At 31.2% G+C, this 17276-nt stretch overlaps 1 protein-coding gene across 1 annotated transcript; it reads left to right on the forward strand.

Moving 5' to 3' along the window:
• The first annotated feature begins 3005 nt into the window (after nucleotides 1–3005).
• Nucleotides 3006–16678, forward strand: LOC129920521 (tetratricopeptide repeat protein 39B-like). Its single transcript, XM_056001815.1, has 9 exons — nucleotides 3006–3800; nucleotides 14053–14081; nucleotides 14151–14439; nucleotides 14509–14666; nucleotides 14756–14921; nucleotides 15199–15527; nucleotides 15589–16077; nucleotides 16137–16277; nucleotides 16343–16678. Exons 1-9 carry the CDS (start codon nucleotides 3537–3539, stop codon nucleotides 16428–16430), a joined length of 1953 nt encoding a protein of 650 aa, XP_055857790.1. The 5' UTR covers nucleotides 3006–3536; the 3' UTR covers nucleotides 16431–16678.
• Nucleotides 16679–17276: the final 598 nt, after the last annotated feature.

Below are 17276 nucleotides of genomic sequence, written 5' to 3' on the forward strand. Positions count from 1 at the left end.
AAAACCATTTTCTGTACTAACAACCGCTATCCCTAGTTAAAACGCTAATTTTTTTTTTTCCTCTATTCATAAATGCGTGACAAGGGTGAAACAAAATTTCAACTTCGCACTAAAAAAAGGTTCGGATCATTGTCGGAACAGCTGTCCCTTTATACATTACGATGCAGCCTTATATAAAATTAGCACTTTTGAGATTTTTGTGATCGCATAACATCATCTCGCCATCAGGCCAAATGACAATCGGTCTGCCCGGTGTGTTAGTAAATGTGAACCCGTAGGCATGATTTTTTTTTTTTTTATGGATATGGATATGTTAAAACATTGTCGGAGGCATCTTTGTGCACTTTGATGGGTGTGTCAAATTGTTTATATACTAGCAGTGCCACAGGTGGTATTTAAGTAATTTGAATATCTTAATACTTTGTACGCACTCTCTATTTCATGTCATTTAACGATGCCATTGTTGACATTAGCCCCATTCCTTTGGAGGTGGTAGTTTACTCGTGAGTAGAAATCTAATACAACAACTACATCTCCTACCCCTATTTCCATGGCAGAACTCTTTGCCGCCGCACAGTGGCCCATTTAGGCAAAAGTGCTTGCAATATATGATTTTCGATTCGATGCGTAGCGCGCTTCTACACGTAGTATTTTTTTGAAGGCGCAAATTTGACAGCTATTTTCTTTGGTTTTATTTTGTTTTTTTTTTTTTTTCGTATGACGACTTCTACAGGAAGACGTAGACGCACAAGATTCACATAAGAACAAGGGAGAGAGAAAGATCGATTTCTCCTTTGCTCTTATGTGCATCTTGTGCGTCTACGTCTTCGTGTAGAAGCAGACTATGTCTTCGAACTTTAATCCTCCCTTGCTCTTATGTGCGTCTCGCGCTTTGCGTCTTCGTGTAGAAGCGGACTTAGTTTTACTTTTGGTATATTTTTCACTATACATACTTCTGATCGGTTTTTTCAGCCTAATTGACACACACACTTAGTTTGATAATTGTAAAATAAAAATATTCCATCATCGCAGAAAAAAAGTGGGATTTTTTTTTTTATCTGACACAGGATTTTTTTTTTATTGATGAAGAACACTGGCTGAAAAACTCTTTTATTCGGGTTTCAATTTCATTTTGGAAAAAGTGAAGAATTAACGAAAATAATGTAAGAAATATATATGGCGGAGTATAATAAAATAGGAAATATAATCATAATGGTTGTTTTTGTTAATAACAAAAGAATTTTAAAGAAACACTTTTCACATTTTTCTCTTTAGCCTGGTACGCTGCTCGCGCTAAATTTTAGCCAAGATAAAATTCCCATACAAGTTATCGATAATTTGTATGGGATCCATTTTAGCTCGGCTAAAAATTTTCGATAATTTGTATGGGAGCTAAAATTTAGCGCGAGCAGCGTACCAGGCTTTTCAAACAAAATATTTAAATGTCAAACTTCAAATTCATAAGTGTGTGTGCAAATCGGTGTAAATCTGACTAAAAATGTGGAGTAAATCCGGGGTACTCCGTAGTACTAAAATTACTCCGGAGTAATTTTGTTTTTACACTTTTGTGGCGTCAAAGAACACAAAACCTTCAAAAGTGCAAAAATAAGTACTAAAGCCTGGTACGCTGCTCGCGCTAAATTTTAGCTCCCATACAAATTATCGAAAATTTTTAGCCGAGATAAAATGGATCCCATACAAGTTATCGATAACTTGTATGGGAATTTTATCTCAGCTAAAATTTAGCGCGAGCAGCGTACCACCCTTCAAGCAAGAAAACTGAGTTCAACAAAGAAACTCCGACCTCAGACCGCGAAAATCGGGCTTGCACTCACACACTTGGAACTTTTTGTGTATGAACACAAAGTCGAACGAGAATCGTGGTGAAAAATGAGAAAAGGAAAAGAAAGACAAGGCCAACAAGAGCCAAAGCGTCATTTTGTTATTTTTTTGTTGAAGTGTTTGGTCGCGTCGTGTCTCGTGTCGTTGTTTGTATAATGTTAGTTTATTAATTATAAACAATTTTATTAAATTATAAACAATATGGAAAACAAAAAAGGTATGTTTTATATATCGCTCAAAGTGTTTGGGTTAAAATGTTGTTTCTTCTTGTGTTGTAGATGTAATCTCTAATGATGAAGAAAAATCTAGAAGGTGAAACATGCGATTGGGTATCTAAAAAAACACCAACAACAGCAGCAGCATCAAATGAAATAAAATGAAAAAAAATGTATTGTATTTTATATTGTATTTATTGTGAAAATTTCGTTTGCCAAAATAAAATAAAAAATAAAACAGTTTCAGTGAAAAAAAAAAATAAATCTTGTTCTTTTTTTGGTCGCAAATGCGAAATGTCATCCCTTTCTTATTCCTCTTTCTGGGAGGTTTTCGCTGCTCCGGCTCAGGTCCGCCTTCGGCTCCGTTTTCTCGGAATGGAGATTTTCACCACACCAATACATATGCAATCGACTTCGCGGTGATTATAATTTCCATACTAATTTGAGCAGCCTTCGGACCAGTTTCTGATCCGAAGTCGGACTCAGCTCCGCCTCAGGCGGAGTGGATTCGGACCGAGGTCCGAGGGGCAGGCCATAAACAAAAAATACCAAGACTGGAAAATTTCGTACGTGTTTCCCCCCAAAACCCTTTTGTGTACATTGCTGTCTGTGAATATATGTGAAAGCCACCACGTTGGTAAATGACGTTAACACGCACACATTTATAGATTCACGACATTCACCACACATTTGACACGAACACAACGATAGGTTCACGACATTCACCACATCTCGCAGCTTGTAGGCAAACGTCAGTTGACCGCCGAGTTTCCAGTCTTGGTATTTTTTGTTTATGGGGCAGGCTTTAAACTTAAAACTATCGATAGTTTTGTCGATAGTTTTTTAGAACTATCGATGTACGCGATAGTTTTTTACTATCGATAGACTATCGATGTTTAACCAACACTATTTCAATGACTTGTTCAGCAGTATTTTTTTTTTTTTTGTGATTTCGATTCGGTTGCATGTTTTCTCATAAAAATATAATAAATTTAGTATACAATCGGTTGATGACAGTCGTCGGCCTTAAAACATAATAAACAACAAAGAAATATACATTTATGTTTTTATTTTTTTATATTTTTCTTTTGTTTGAGTAAAAATTTCAATTAAGAAAGGAAAAACTGTGATAACATTCATTCCAAATCAAAAATTAGCAATTAAATTCTATGAGACAAGCAAACAGTCTCGCTCGCATAAAATCAAAATATTTAAGTCTACCAACAGACTACCTTTCAGACTAATGACAACAAAATCCATGAACTTGCTTTGTAAAAAAATCAATAAATATTGAATAAATTTTTGTTGTTTCTTGTGTTGTGGTAGGATTTTTCCAAAAAAAAAAAACAAAAAAAAATTGCCCACCAACAATAAATTTGTGCATGCAAACAAGACCACGGTGACAACACACAACGACGTGGTGCAAGGTGCAAGCAAGAAGCAATCTAAGTACTAAGTTCAAAGAAAATAATCATAATCATGTCGTCGGCTCGCAAAGCAACTGCTTTAGAGAAGCCTTGTGCTTCTCCTTCGAGTTTCTTGCACAAAAAAACACCGACGAAACCGATTGCTAGTGAAGTTGTTGCCTCATCATCAACTTCAAAGTTAACGTCGGCATCGGCGTCGTCGTCGTCGTCGTCGACGACACAAGTGACAACGATAACAGCTCGGAATGCGGGCAACTCTTCATCCACCAGCAACGAGATAAAGGTTGACAACGATGATAATGATGACTCAGGCGAGGTAAGTGCCAATCATCATCATTAAATCAACTCAAAAATGTTGCTTTATCATTTATAGATTCGATAATGTTATTTTTGTTGTTGTTTAAAAAAAAAAAGGTATTTATTTCCTATCTATTTATTTAACCGTTTAACCTAATCTACTGAATAGAATTAATAATAATATGCTTACTATTCAAATTTATATATTATCTTGTATATTTTTTTTTTTTTTAGTTGTTTTAAATTCTAATTCTGTGATTTAATTTAAATACACGTTTTAGGTACCCAACTGGTAATTCTTGTATTTTGTTTTTGTTTTTTTTTTAATGATTTTAAACAAACTAAACAACAACGTTTAGTAATATAACTACACTGCAGGTCAATAGAATATGTTCACCTTAAAAAAAAAGGAAAAGAAGAACTTTTTTGACTTTATAACGTGCATCAACGAATAATTAATGGGCTCATTTTCGCCCCACTCCGAAGCCGGTTTAAGCACTACCGGCACCTCTGGGCAAGATTGCAAGTGGCGTCTCTAAAAGAAAATCATTTTAAAACAATTTTTTTAAATCACGAAAAAAGCATACTTGTTAAAGGGCCCGACCCATAGAATCCGTTGCGTCCGTTGCGACGAAATTTTTGACTGACAGCTCGATAAAATGCATACGTTCTTATGGGAAGCGACCCATAAGCGACGGATCGGACGGATGCGTTTTATGGGTCGGTTCTCATAAGACCGTGTGTATTTTATCGAGCTGTCAGTCAAAAACTTCGTCGCAACGGACGCAACGGATTCTATGGGTCGGGCCCTTAATGCAGTTTACCTTTATCTCTGACTTTTTTGTTTCAACACATTTAAAGAGATGTAGATCCAGTAGGTAAAGTTGGGTTTATTTGAACAATATTTTTCAAAATCCTTTTCAACTACATAAATGTCGTTTTCGAATGGAATCACTCAATGATTAAATCATTTTCTGAAATCCAATAAAAAAGTTTGAATCGCTTCCACTCAATTCACAATTTTCACTAGGAGATTTAAGAATGAAAGAATCGTTGAGTGAAACCACTCGAAAACGACATAAGTATGAATGATTTTGAGTGAATTCTGTTTTGAAATCAAGAATAGAATTTCTCTTCTGACAGGCGAGGCATTTTCGTGTGAATAATGTCGTTTTCAGGCCCCAACCCATAGAATCCGTTGCGTCCGTTCCGTCAATTCATCCGTTGAAGTTGAAGGATGGGACAGAAAGGGGTGACCCATAGAATACGTCGTATGAAGGATTGCTTTTTGACAGCTCACTTCAAATTGTTTATTTATTTATTTCTTTCTATCGAGCTTAAACTCTATTAGAATATAACAATAATATATCCATAACAACAATAAAATAATAGAATAAAATATTCATTGTCAACAATTACATTGGTTTTTTTTTCATTAAAATATCACTAGCATTAACACTTTTTTGAACAAAAATCTACTTAAATGTAGGTCGATTATGTCACAAATTGAATTAAATAATATGCAGGAGCTGGAAACTGGATCATTTTTGCCGTAGTTTGTATAGAAACGTGGCACATAAAAAAACATATTTTTCCCTATTAAGGGCCTTAAAGGAGCAAAAATTGGATAGAGGGCAAGTAAAGCAGAACAATCTATATGAGAACATAAAACATCTCTTGCCAACATTATAAGATATTGTTTACGCCGCGTTTCAAGAGTTTGCAAACCTAATATAAGGCATCTCTGATCATAAGAAGGCATAACATCATCAACCCAATTTAGCTTTTTTAGGGCATACCTCGTGAATTTACGCTGTACCGCCTCAATTCTATTAATACTGACATCATAAGTTGGATTCCAAATACAACAGGCGTACTCAAGATTTGATCTCACTAAAGTATTATACAGAGTTTTTAAAGTAAGCGGGTCCTTAAAATCATTTGAGTTCCTTTTCAGAAAACCTAATAATTTATTACCTTTCGAAACTATATAGTCATAATGATATTTAAAATTTAATTTTTCGTCCATTATTACCCCTAGATCTTTGATCTTCTCAACTTTCTCAAGTTCATAGTTTTTTTATTTTATAAACATATTGTATGGGTCGAAGAGATCTTGTGAAGGACATAAATTTGCACTTTGAAATATTTAGATGTAAACAGTTCATTTATATCTTGTTGCAGGAGGTCACAGTCGTAGGAAGATTTAATGACTCTGAAAATCTTAAAATCATCCGCAAACAAAAGATTACCAGAATGTTTCACCCAAGAAGGAAGGTCATTTATAAAAAGATTAAAGAACAAAGGTCCAAGATGACTTCCTTGAGGAACACCAGATAAGTTCTTAATTTCCTTCGATACATTGTTACCAATCTTAACACACTGTGTTCGATTAGTGAGATATTGTTCAAACCACCTTAAGATTTCATTTTCAAATCCCAATGCTTTTAATTTTTCTAACAAGATAATATGTTGTACTCGGTCAAAAGCTTTCGAAAAGTCAGTGTAGATTGCATCTACTTGACCACCTCGCTCCATTCCCTTTGTACAAAAATTCGAGAAGAGAGATAAGTTTGTAGTAGTTGACCTACTACTAACAAATCCGTGTTGATTTTCGGAGATTCCTCGTTTTATATTTTCATAAATACGTTTTTTAACTATAGCTTCAAAAATCTTAGGAATAACTTGCAACTTAGAAATAGGTCTGTAGTTAACAATGTCTTGTTTAGAGCCCGCTTTGTGTATTGGTGTAATAACCGAAGTTTTTCATTCATCCAAGAATATTCCTTGATTTAGTGATAAATTGAATAACTTCATTAATGGTACTGTTAGAGTTTCTCTACACATTTTAAGTAACAAGGGAGATATTCTATCGAAGTCCTCTTTTTTGTTTCCATCTAGAGACGCTAGCTCTTCTAAAACCTCTTCTTTGGTTAAAATAATTTTACCTAGACTCGTAATTGGCTGAATATTAAGGTCTTTTTTTAGTTTTGGCGTTTCAAGAATGAAGTTAGACTGAAAAAAATCAGCATATAATCATATAAATTCCAAGGTGTGTTCGATATTTTATCGCTGAATGTGCACTAAGGAAGTTCTGATGCAAGAAATTTTCAACTATTATTGTTGTTCTTTTTTTTTTATAAAATAAAATGCACGACTAGATTTCCTCTAGGTACTTGCTCTTCAGTTAAAAACAATTTTTTATAACAAATTATGAGTTGTAGGTATGACTTTGGCATTGTAAAATTGAACTCTACAACAGATTTAATTGAGTATTTAATTGATATAATTTATTAGATATATCATTAAATGTTACTTCTATTACATTTTCTTCACAAATATACAATTAAAGTTCACAATTCATAAAATCTGAGAAGAAAAGAACTCAGTTCTTAGTTCTGAAATTCCCCGGTGTGCACTCAGAAGCAGAAAATCGAACTGATCTATTGTTGACAACCAATGTCAAAGGATACGACGGATGAAAAAGTAGAAAGTTGGGCTACTTCTTCCGTCGAATCCGTCCGTCTCCGTCCGATCCGTCGCTTATGGGTCGCTTCCCATAAGAACGTGTGTATTTTATCGAGCTGTCAGTTGAAAACTTCGACGGAACGGACGCAACGGATTCTATGGGTTGGGCCCTTTCGATTGGTTTCACTCAAGTATTGACTCATTTTGAAATGAAATGGAACAGGTCAAGTCGCTTCCACTCAATTCTAATTTTTTTATATGTCTGAAATTGCATGTCAAATATTTGTATAATTTTTTTTTTCTTGCAAACGAAAGTTATGGTGTTAGAGTTTGAAAATTATGAATTATTATTCGAAGAAAATGGTAATTTATCCATTAATGTATCCATTTTTGCTTTGTAAGTAATTTAAATTTCAGAAAACAATAAATTGTTGAATAAAAAACAAAAAACACTGATTGAGTGTTTTTATTTTGACATTTGAGTGAATTCTGATTTGGATTCTGTTTTGAAATCAAGAAGAGAATTTTTATTCTGAGAAGCGTTCTGCCTGTCAAACTCGAGCGAATAAAACACTTTCAGAAGGCTTCTGAATGATTCCGGACGCTTCCGGAGAGCCAATCGAAAACGCCATAACTAAATGCTTTCAGCAGGCTTCTAACTATTTTTTTGTATTCTCACACATAAACGTAGTTTTTATGAGAAATGGAAGAGCTGTCAATTTTTCAAGAGTTGGGAAATGAGCTCGGGAGTAGTTCTCGCGTTTAGTTTCAAATAAATGAAAATTGTGGACAGTAAGAATAATAAAAACCGAAAGTTTTAGAGTGCTTATGTTGCACCTTCATATTTGCAACTATGTAAATCTTCATCTATTTAATTCTTTAAAGTACAGTTGTGTTTTTTTTTATTCATTACAGTCTGGATATTGTCGGTCTATTCTATTCCATATCCGAAAAAAATAAATGAACACATTCCATCTCCATATTACCAGCTATGATTAAGTGATTTAAATATAGGGGCGCCTTTTCAAAAATTAAATTGGTTGGATGAATATGAGGATTGCTTTAGTCTTTCAAAAGAAATTGGGGCACCTTTTTCTTCAAAGATGAACGAAGATCAACCCAAAATTGGGGGGCGCCTTCATTCTTCAAAATGTTTAGGACAAAAAATAAGAGCGCCTTTGAAAAAGTAAAATAGAAAAAAATTGGGGCGCCTTTGTGAAAGTAAATATAATTAAAACATAGATTGGAAAGATTTCGTTATTTATATAGACTTTTGTAAAAGTTCGGGGCGGCTTCGGCGCCCCTCAATCCTTGCCCTCCTGGGCGATGGTCCAGGCTGCCCCCCCCCTAAAACCGGCAATGCCCCGCTCCGCCCGAGCCTGTGGTATAGATTGCAATTTAAAATTAAATTATTACACTGGCCAACAATTTTGAACTTTTTAAAATTTTCCATGAAGATTTATATCGAATTGTATGGATTTGGGCTCAGTAAGCTCAAAAATCATATACCATATTCTTTCTAGCAGCTCTAGTTTTTGAAATATTCAATTTTTAATATTTGGGGGCATGTTAATACTATTTTTTAAGTTTTCCTTATTTTGAGAGTTTATTTAAATTTTCTGGAAAAAAAAATATATTGAACTTAATGTATTTGGGGTCAAAAAGACTATAAATTACATTCATTTCTTTCTTGAGTTCTATTTTTTTTTTTTAATGTTTTAGTTTTTCACATTTTGGGGATAATTTCGTACTTATTTTGAAGTTAAACTTATTTTAATTGTTTGTCGATATTTTCCAGAAATATCTTAATCGAACCTAATGTATTTGGGTTCACTAAGCCTAAAAATCTCACTGGTCCCTTTTTAGAAGCTCTAATTTTGCATTAGATATTTTCATTTTTAACATTTTGGAGGTAATTTCATAACTTTTTTTTAATTTTTTTACTGGAAACATTTGTTTTGAATGTAATGTATTTCAGTTCAGTAAGTGAAAAAAATACAAAAAAAAAATTAAATAAAAAAAATTTTTGTATGAATATATTTTATATGAATAGTTTAAAAACTAGAGCTGCTAGGAAAAAACTAATGTTGTTTTCTGAATAAGCACCTTCCATTTAGTAAAAAATGATAAACAACGATCTGGAAAATGTTTGTGTGTTTGGCAGTGTTATAAATACAAAAAATCTACTTAAGGGCAATTCCATGAAAAAGTGAACAAATAATGCAGGCTTTTTACCTTTTCTAATACCAAATCACTAGTTTGAACGGCAACTCTTAATGCAAGTTGCAAGAAAAGATTCTTCATTATATTCCTTTATGGGTAGAAATTAAATTCAAGGAGCACAAATAATCTAAAAACATTTTTAAAGCATAAACTTGCCAACTACAGAAGAATTTTACTTAAACGTGACGGAAAAACAAGCTCACAGGCAACAAGATGAATTTAAGAGTGACGAGGACAATTGCTTAAATGAATTAACATTTAAACAGCTTCGTTAAACAATATTGGATTTTAAAATTACTGTAATGAAAATGAATCTAGTCTTTATTTTTGCAACAGAAAATGGCATGTAACATGAGTAACTAATTGAAATTTAAACAAAAATATTTACATTTAAACAAAAATATTTATATTATTTATGTTAATGTTATTGCAACTGAAAAATATTTGCATTGAATATAAAATTTTTAATGCAAATGTATTTTTGAATTAAAAAAATTGTATTGCAATACAAAATTTTCCGCATTGAAAAAAAAAAAAAAATTTAATGCAAAATTTGTGCACTAACACTCTGTAGGCACACTCTGCGTGAAAGGCACACGGGTGCGGATTTGGTTTGTACTTTTTCATGTCACTTTAATTTTTTTCGGTTTCAATATTTTATAAGAAATAAATATATGAAATTGACGTAGAATTTTCCGAAGAATTCGAATATTGTATTCACAATTCTTAAAAAAAAATATATTGCCACCATTAAAATGATAATGTTTTGCGAACACCTTTTTTAATTTTAAAATTTTGTACAACCAAATTCGCACTCGTGTGCCGACATAGGGTTAAATATGTTTTTTTTTTTTTAATATTTATCGAATTTTTTACAATTTTGATTATTTGACTTTACTTAAGCTATTCAACTATAATATTGAACAATATAAGGCCAAGTAATCAAAATTGTAAGAAATTCGACGAATATTAAAAAAAAAACTATTTATTTGCTGAATTTATTGTTTAATGTAGAAAATATTTTGTTTGCAAAAAAAAATTTTTTAATGCTAAATATTTTTCAGTTGCAATTACATTTGTTTTGATGCAATTCTTTCTATTTTGTATATTTTTCAAATACTTTTCAGTTGCAATAAAAAATTTTTTTTTGTGCAAATTTTTTTTCAGTTCCAACAAATATTTTGTTTGTAATGCAAAAGTTTATTGTTTGCAATAAATATTTTTTTTTAAATTATTGTAATGGAAAACAAATGCATTAAAGAAAATGATTTTTTACAACCCTATATGAAAGTAATAGTTATGATACATTCATGTACAGTATTTTCGTAGCAGTTTATATTAAAATTGACAAAAAAAATATGTGTGTGAAGGGTAGATCGTATGGAGTTTTTTTTTTTTAATCGAGAGATAAATTTGATACAAAAGATTCCATACCAAATTCTTAAAAATTCCAGAACTGAATCATGAACGGTTTTCAAAATCTTAAGCATGAGGTAAACCTTTGAAAAAGTGGTAATATTGCTTAGAGAATTTTTTTTACGACGATTAGAATTTTACCATTAGAAAGATAATAATTAAAAAAAAAAAAAAAAATAGGCGTGTAATACGAAGTTTTTTTTTCTAAGGTGCTGGATTGTGTTTTTTAATTTTATTTTTAAAAATTATTTGAAGCATCCAAAAAATCTCGAATTTACAGGACTTATAGACATCACATTACTAACGTGCATGCGTGCTCAAATTGGATGAAAATAACATGCACGACTTGTTTGGCACGTACTTGCTCTTATGGTTAAAGTAACTCTAATGTTAAAGGTTTTTATTGAACATTACATTAAATTTTTAAAAAAATTCAAAAGTAGTGTAAAAAAATAAAAATTGGGTTTTTTTTTGCATTTTTCTCAAAACTGGAGAGTGACCGGGCAAAACAGACTTGAAATTCCTATTCAGCGGGTCAAAATCCATACCGGTAGATAGGTCTGGTTCAAAGTTCATGGCATTTTTTTTTTTGTGTGCTGGGGATGACAACAACAGCAGAAGTTATTGGAATAGAACAATCTTTAATCCTGCGAAAAGTTATTTCTTAACTTTAAAAATTGATGTTTCCGTCTGTCGAAATTTGTGCCAAATGTTCCTCCTCTTCAAGTATTGTATTACCAAATCAGCCTCATCATTATTTATTTCGACATGGTGTGAAGTATCCGAAGGGAAAACCTCATTTTATTCTGTAAAATGTGTCCCTGTTCTGGAACTTTTATCATTGAAGATACATTTTGTGTATGACTATATAAAATCCATTTGATAAAAAGCCGTGTCTCCACTTTTTATGTTTTGCATTTTTTTCTCTAATTGCTTAAACGCCTTATTTCTTATATAAAATTACCTTCAAAAACTGAATTTCATACAAACCGGACATATTTGTCACAGTTTTTTTTTTAATAATTTATTTAGTTTAGATGGAAATTCACTCCACATGTTATCCCACCAAAATTAATGAAATTTCTTTCAAAATTATATTTTCTAATTCATAAATTTTGAAAAGAAAAATTCTGAAAAGAAAAATTTTGAAAAATAAATTTTATACACATTCAAAAATATTCGCATTCAATAAGAATTTTTTTTAAATAAAGTTTTAAAAAAGTTTATTTTTTATAATTATTATTATTTCTTTATTATCACGTAAAGAAATTATAATATGACATTTTAATGTTTTTAGGTACAAAAATTGATTCTTTATCGGGTGAAACTATTCCATTTACCTGGAGTGTAGATGCTTCCGCCTATGTTAGATTTCCTGTTAAGTTAAGTTTTTTTTTTTTTTTAATTGTAGTTAGGTCAAACAGTTTTTCCAACTCACTGAATTTCAATCAAATTGGTTATAAGATTTATAATTGTTCATTTTGTGATTTGGATTTCCATTAAACTATAATTTTTATGATTGGATTTGGACTCTTGAAATTGAAAAAAAAAAAAAAAATTACGACTGGGTCGCACGAAATTGATTTTAGAAATTTACAAATTTAGTAAATGTATAAAAAAAAACTTAATATTCGTTCTTAAAATATAAAAAAGAACTCTATAAATAAAATTGATATAAAAAAGCATGCAGTTTAATTTCTTTTATAAAGATGCATTTTTAGAAAAAAATAATTCAAAATCGTTAGAGCCGTTTTTTTAAAAAGTACCTAATATTTTATAAATTATTTTTTGAAAAAAAAAAATTAATTATAAATTTGGAATGCCATTTTGCAGAAACTTTTAATCAACACAAAAACCAAAATTTCAACAAAATTCAATGTCACGTTTTCAAAAATTTGAATTCCAAAAATCATTTTTTTTTTCAAAATTTAGTTTTTGATTTATATTGGCAATATAAATGTTTTTGCATAAAAAAAATCGTTTAAATTAAACTAATAACTTGGAAGATAATTTGAAATTTAAAAAACGGTTCTATGGGAGGTACCGTTAATAAGGATTTTTGAAAAAAACTTTTTTCATTAAAATATAGACCTTATTTAAAAAGTTATATGTACTTGATTTTTTTAATAAAAATCGTAGGAGTCGTTTTTGAGAAAATTAAACTTTTCCAGAATTGGTATATATGGCAGGTACCTTTATTTTTGGTCCAACAAAATTAATTCCAAAAACCCCTCAATACACGATCCAAAAACTGCTACATACCAAGTTTGAAGTAGATCGGCCCATCCGTTTAGGCTGTAGCTCCTTATAGAAAACGACAGATATCTTTAGTATTTTACTTAGGGCTCATTTATAGCTATCAGTAAAAATTTTGTTTAGCTATTTTGAAGACTTTAAAATTTTATTTTGAGCAAAAAATTGATGAAATAAGTTGAATGCATATTTTGACTAATTTTATTCAGAAAAAAAGAATGCATTTGGAGTTAAATTTTATTCATAAATCTATTTTGAAAATTTTACTGAAGAATTTTCATTTTACTGAACAGCGGATTGCCAAATGCAAAAAAAAATTCCATTTCGTTTTACTGATGGTTTGAGGAGCAAATGTCAACTAAGAATTTAATTTAATGCCGCAAATTTACTGATTGCTATAAACGCTCATCAGAAAAAAACATTTCAGATTCCCGATGTTTCAATTTTTACTGCTAGATTTTACTGATAGCTATAACTGAGGTCTTATATCAAGACCTACTTATATTGACAAAAATCTTACTATAACGTAGTAAAAAAATCATTAATGACTGTAAGAAATGATTTCAACTATTAACCACTGATCTGTCTAATGTGTCCAATATTTTGGAAGTAATAAACGTTGAGAATATATTTTTTTAGACCAATAAATTCATTAAAAAAAAAAATTAAATAAAAAGTAATCCAGGAGATAATTTGATTACTTATAACTACAAGTTGTTTTGCGGCCTAAATCAAAAGATATCTTAAATCTTTTCTTTCTGAAAGCGGCACTGGTAGTTTTTTTTATAATCAACAAACCTGTTAAAGGTTTGAACCTGTCAACTAATCAATTCTAATCAATATAAAATTATTAAACTACAATTTATCAGCAAATATTCAACTTTGTATTATTATATTTCGTCTTGTTTCAGTTTCATGATGCCCTGAGTATAGAAGCAATGTATGCAAAATAAAAAAAAAAAAGAAGAAGAGCAAAAAGGATTGTTACTTTTTTTTTTTAACGTTATAGGTCTACTACAATGGACTTGGACATTGCCTTGGAGGAGGCCAAATTGGCTATACACTACTTTTTCAACAACAAATTCGATGATGCTCGAAACCTTTTGAAACCATGGGCTCACAGTAGTATGTACCATTCGGTAGGCAATAGTGTATTTGCATTCCTGGAAGCAATTCTAACATTCGAGCACAATCACATTGCTATTGCTGCCGAAGAATTAAAAACCTGCCTTGAAGTGTGTAATAGACATAAGCGAAAAAACACCATTACAGAATCAATTGGAAAGAAATTCAAAAAAGTATGACGTCACGATAGTAGATTTTTTTTTTTTTTTCTTAATAGAATTTATTATTATTATTATTTTTAGACAAATTATGATCAATATACAGATTTAGAAGCCCACGCAGAGCTGTGTTCAGCTGAAGCGATGCTCATTAAAGCAATGTTAACATTTATTGAAGATGAAACATTGACAAGTCTCATAAAGGGTGGTATGAAGATAAGAAACTGTTTCAATAGTTATAAGTAAACAAATTTATTTTATGGAATTTAATAAGGAATCTCGAAAATAATGTTATATTTTTGTTTTTTCTATTTTTATTGAAACATTTTAGGGAATGTGCAAATATTTTGACTCAAAGAAATTGGAGTTCAGAAAATTCGCAAATACATTTTGAAAGTGGAGTACGAATGGGCATGGGTACATTTAATCTAATGATATCTTTGCTACCAGCATGTGTGATAAAAGTATTAGAGTTTATAGGATTCTCTGGCAATAAGGTAATTTTCTTCGATTAAATAAAAAAAAAAAAACAATTCACAGTCAGCCCTATTTTGAATGAAAACACCCAAGTAAAAAGGCTCCTAATCAAAAATTTTTAGTGAAATTTTAATTTCTTTTTCATCATTATTAACAAAAAGAGAACGATTGAGGGCACTTCTTCCAAACACATTTCTCCGGTACTTTTCATTCAGAATAGGACTGAATATCATCAATCAAGTTGAAAAAAGAGATAAGAATTGCTTACTTTAGTAAAATCTTACTTTGATTATATAGAAAAATGGCATTGAAGATCTTGTGACGGGATATTATCTGCCTGGTTTGCGTCAAGTCCTCTGCGCAATGACGCTACTTGGCTACCATTTAATTGTCTGCTATGTACTCAGCCACCAAGAAGGTGACCTAGAATTCTGCAACGAAGTCCTCAATAAACAATTAGAACAATATCCCGAAGGAGTATGGTTTCTATTTTTCAAGGGTCGTTTAGAATTTATGAAGGGCAACCTTGACGAAGCACAACATTGGTACAAAAAGTCATGGAAATCACAAAATGTTTGGCCTCAATTTCATCATTTAAGTTTTTGGGAATTATTATGGGTAAACTGGTAAGATTTTTATTTATTTAATTTAAATCAATAAAAAAAAAAAAAATCGAATGGATTTTAGTCTCAAATTAGATTGGCGAGAATCAAGCCTCTATGCAACGTACCTTGTTGAAAAAAGTAAATGGTCTCGAACAATATATTCATACCAGAAAGCTGCAGTTCTTTTGATGATCGACGACAACGAATTAACACCAACTGAACGCACAACCATCGATAATCTTATGAGAGATGCTCCAAAGTACAAACAAAGAATCGCCGGTAAATCACTACCAATGGAGAAGTTTATATGTAAGAAATCCGAACGTTATTTTGCCCAAGATCGCAACTTAATAATGCCTGCAATCGAGCTTATGTATGTATGGAATACGTTTAAAGTAATGGGTAAACATTTTCACATTGCCGATGGAATCTATCAAATTATTGAGAAAAATCTTAAACAACATGAAGAGAAATCAACACCTAGTGCATATGATTCAGATAATCTTGCATTGATACTTTTGCTTAAAGGAGCTTGTCTTAGACAAACTAAAAATCCATTTTTGGCTTTAAAGTAAGTTAAATTAAGAAAATAATTACAATACATTATTAATTTTACAATTTTGTGTTAAGGAGTTTAGAGTCTGTGATGGCATTACAGAGCAGTATCAAAGAGGACATGTATTTGGTTGCTTATGCCCTAGTTGAAATAGGTTTAATTTATGCAGAAGAAGGACGTCGTGACCTCGCAATAGCAGCTTTAGAAGATGCTAAGTAATTATTATATGATTGTTGTTGTAGAAACTTGGATTTCATTTAATTAATTTATTTTATTTCAGAAAAAAATACACTGGTTACTCATTAGAATCCAGGTTACATTTTCGTATTCATGCAGCATTGACGGAACTTAAAGCTTGTGAGCGTTAATAAAGCAAAGGAAAAAAAAAATTAAATCAGAAAGTCATCATAGCACACATACAGACACAAAATATAATTAACCAAATTGATATGCCAAAAATTATTTGTTGAGTTCCAAAGGAAGGTGGCAGTACTTTGGTGTTGCTTAATTTTGTTTATTAGAAAATAAAAATTGTTAATTATTTATTATTTAATTGCTTCAAACAATCATGGGAAAAAATACATAATTCAAAAGCAATATATTACAATGAAATGTTTTTGTTTTTAATTTTATTATACAAAATATTTTCTTCCAAAAATGATAGCTTGCAATGACTGCAGAAACGTTTCATTCATCGAAAAGATCGTCTTTCACATATTCCGCACCGGAACCGGAACTATTGGCGTGGTAAGTCGGATTTAGCATATCATCGAGCTAAAAGATAACATTGGGGTCATATTAATGGTATTATTGTCAAATTTTAAAGCTCACAGACTGGTGGTGCTTTAAAAAGTTTTTGAAACTATGTATGGCACTTAGGCTAGGAACACACATGCGATTTTTATCGCGCGGTTATTCAGTCGCAAAATGGATCACAAGGATTTCAATGCCTGTAAACGCACATGCATCCCGCGATTAAAAATTTGAAAATAGTGTCTACAGTTATTGAAATCGTTTGCATCTAGTTTGCGACTGAATAATCGCGCGACCAAAATCGCATGTGTGTTCCTAGCCTTATGGTGTTTTCGTTTGGTAAAAAAATCAATTTATTTTTTGATCTAAATCTGTCAAAAAAAAAACAATTTTTGATCTGTTCAACTACAATTATGGCGTTTTTAATTGGCAATCTGGAAGCAAATAAAAGCAATCTGAAT

This window comes from Episyrphus balteatus, chromosome X, assembly GCF_945859705.1.
Source record: "Episyrphus balteatus chromosome X, idEpiBalt1.1, whole genome shotgun sequence".
NCBI classification, from domain to species: Eukaryota; Metazoa; Arthropoda; class Insecta; order Diptera; family Syrphidae; genus Episyrphus; species Episyrphus balteatus.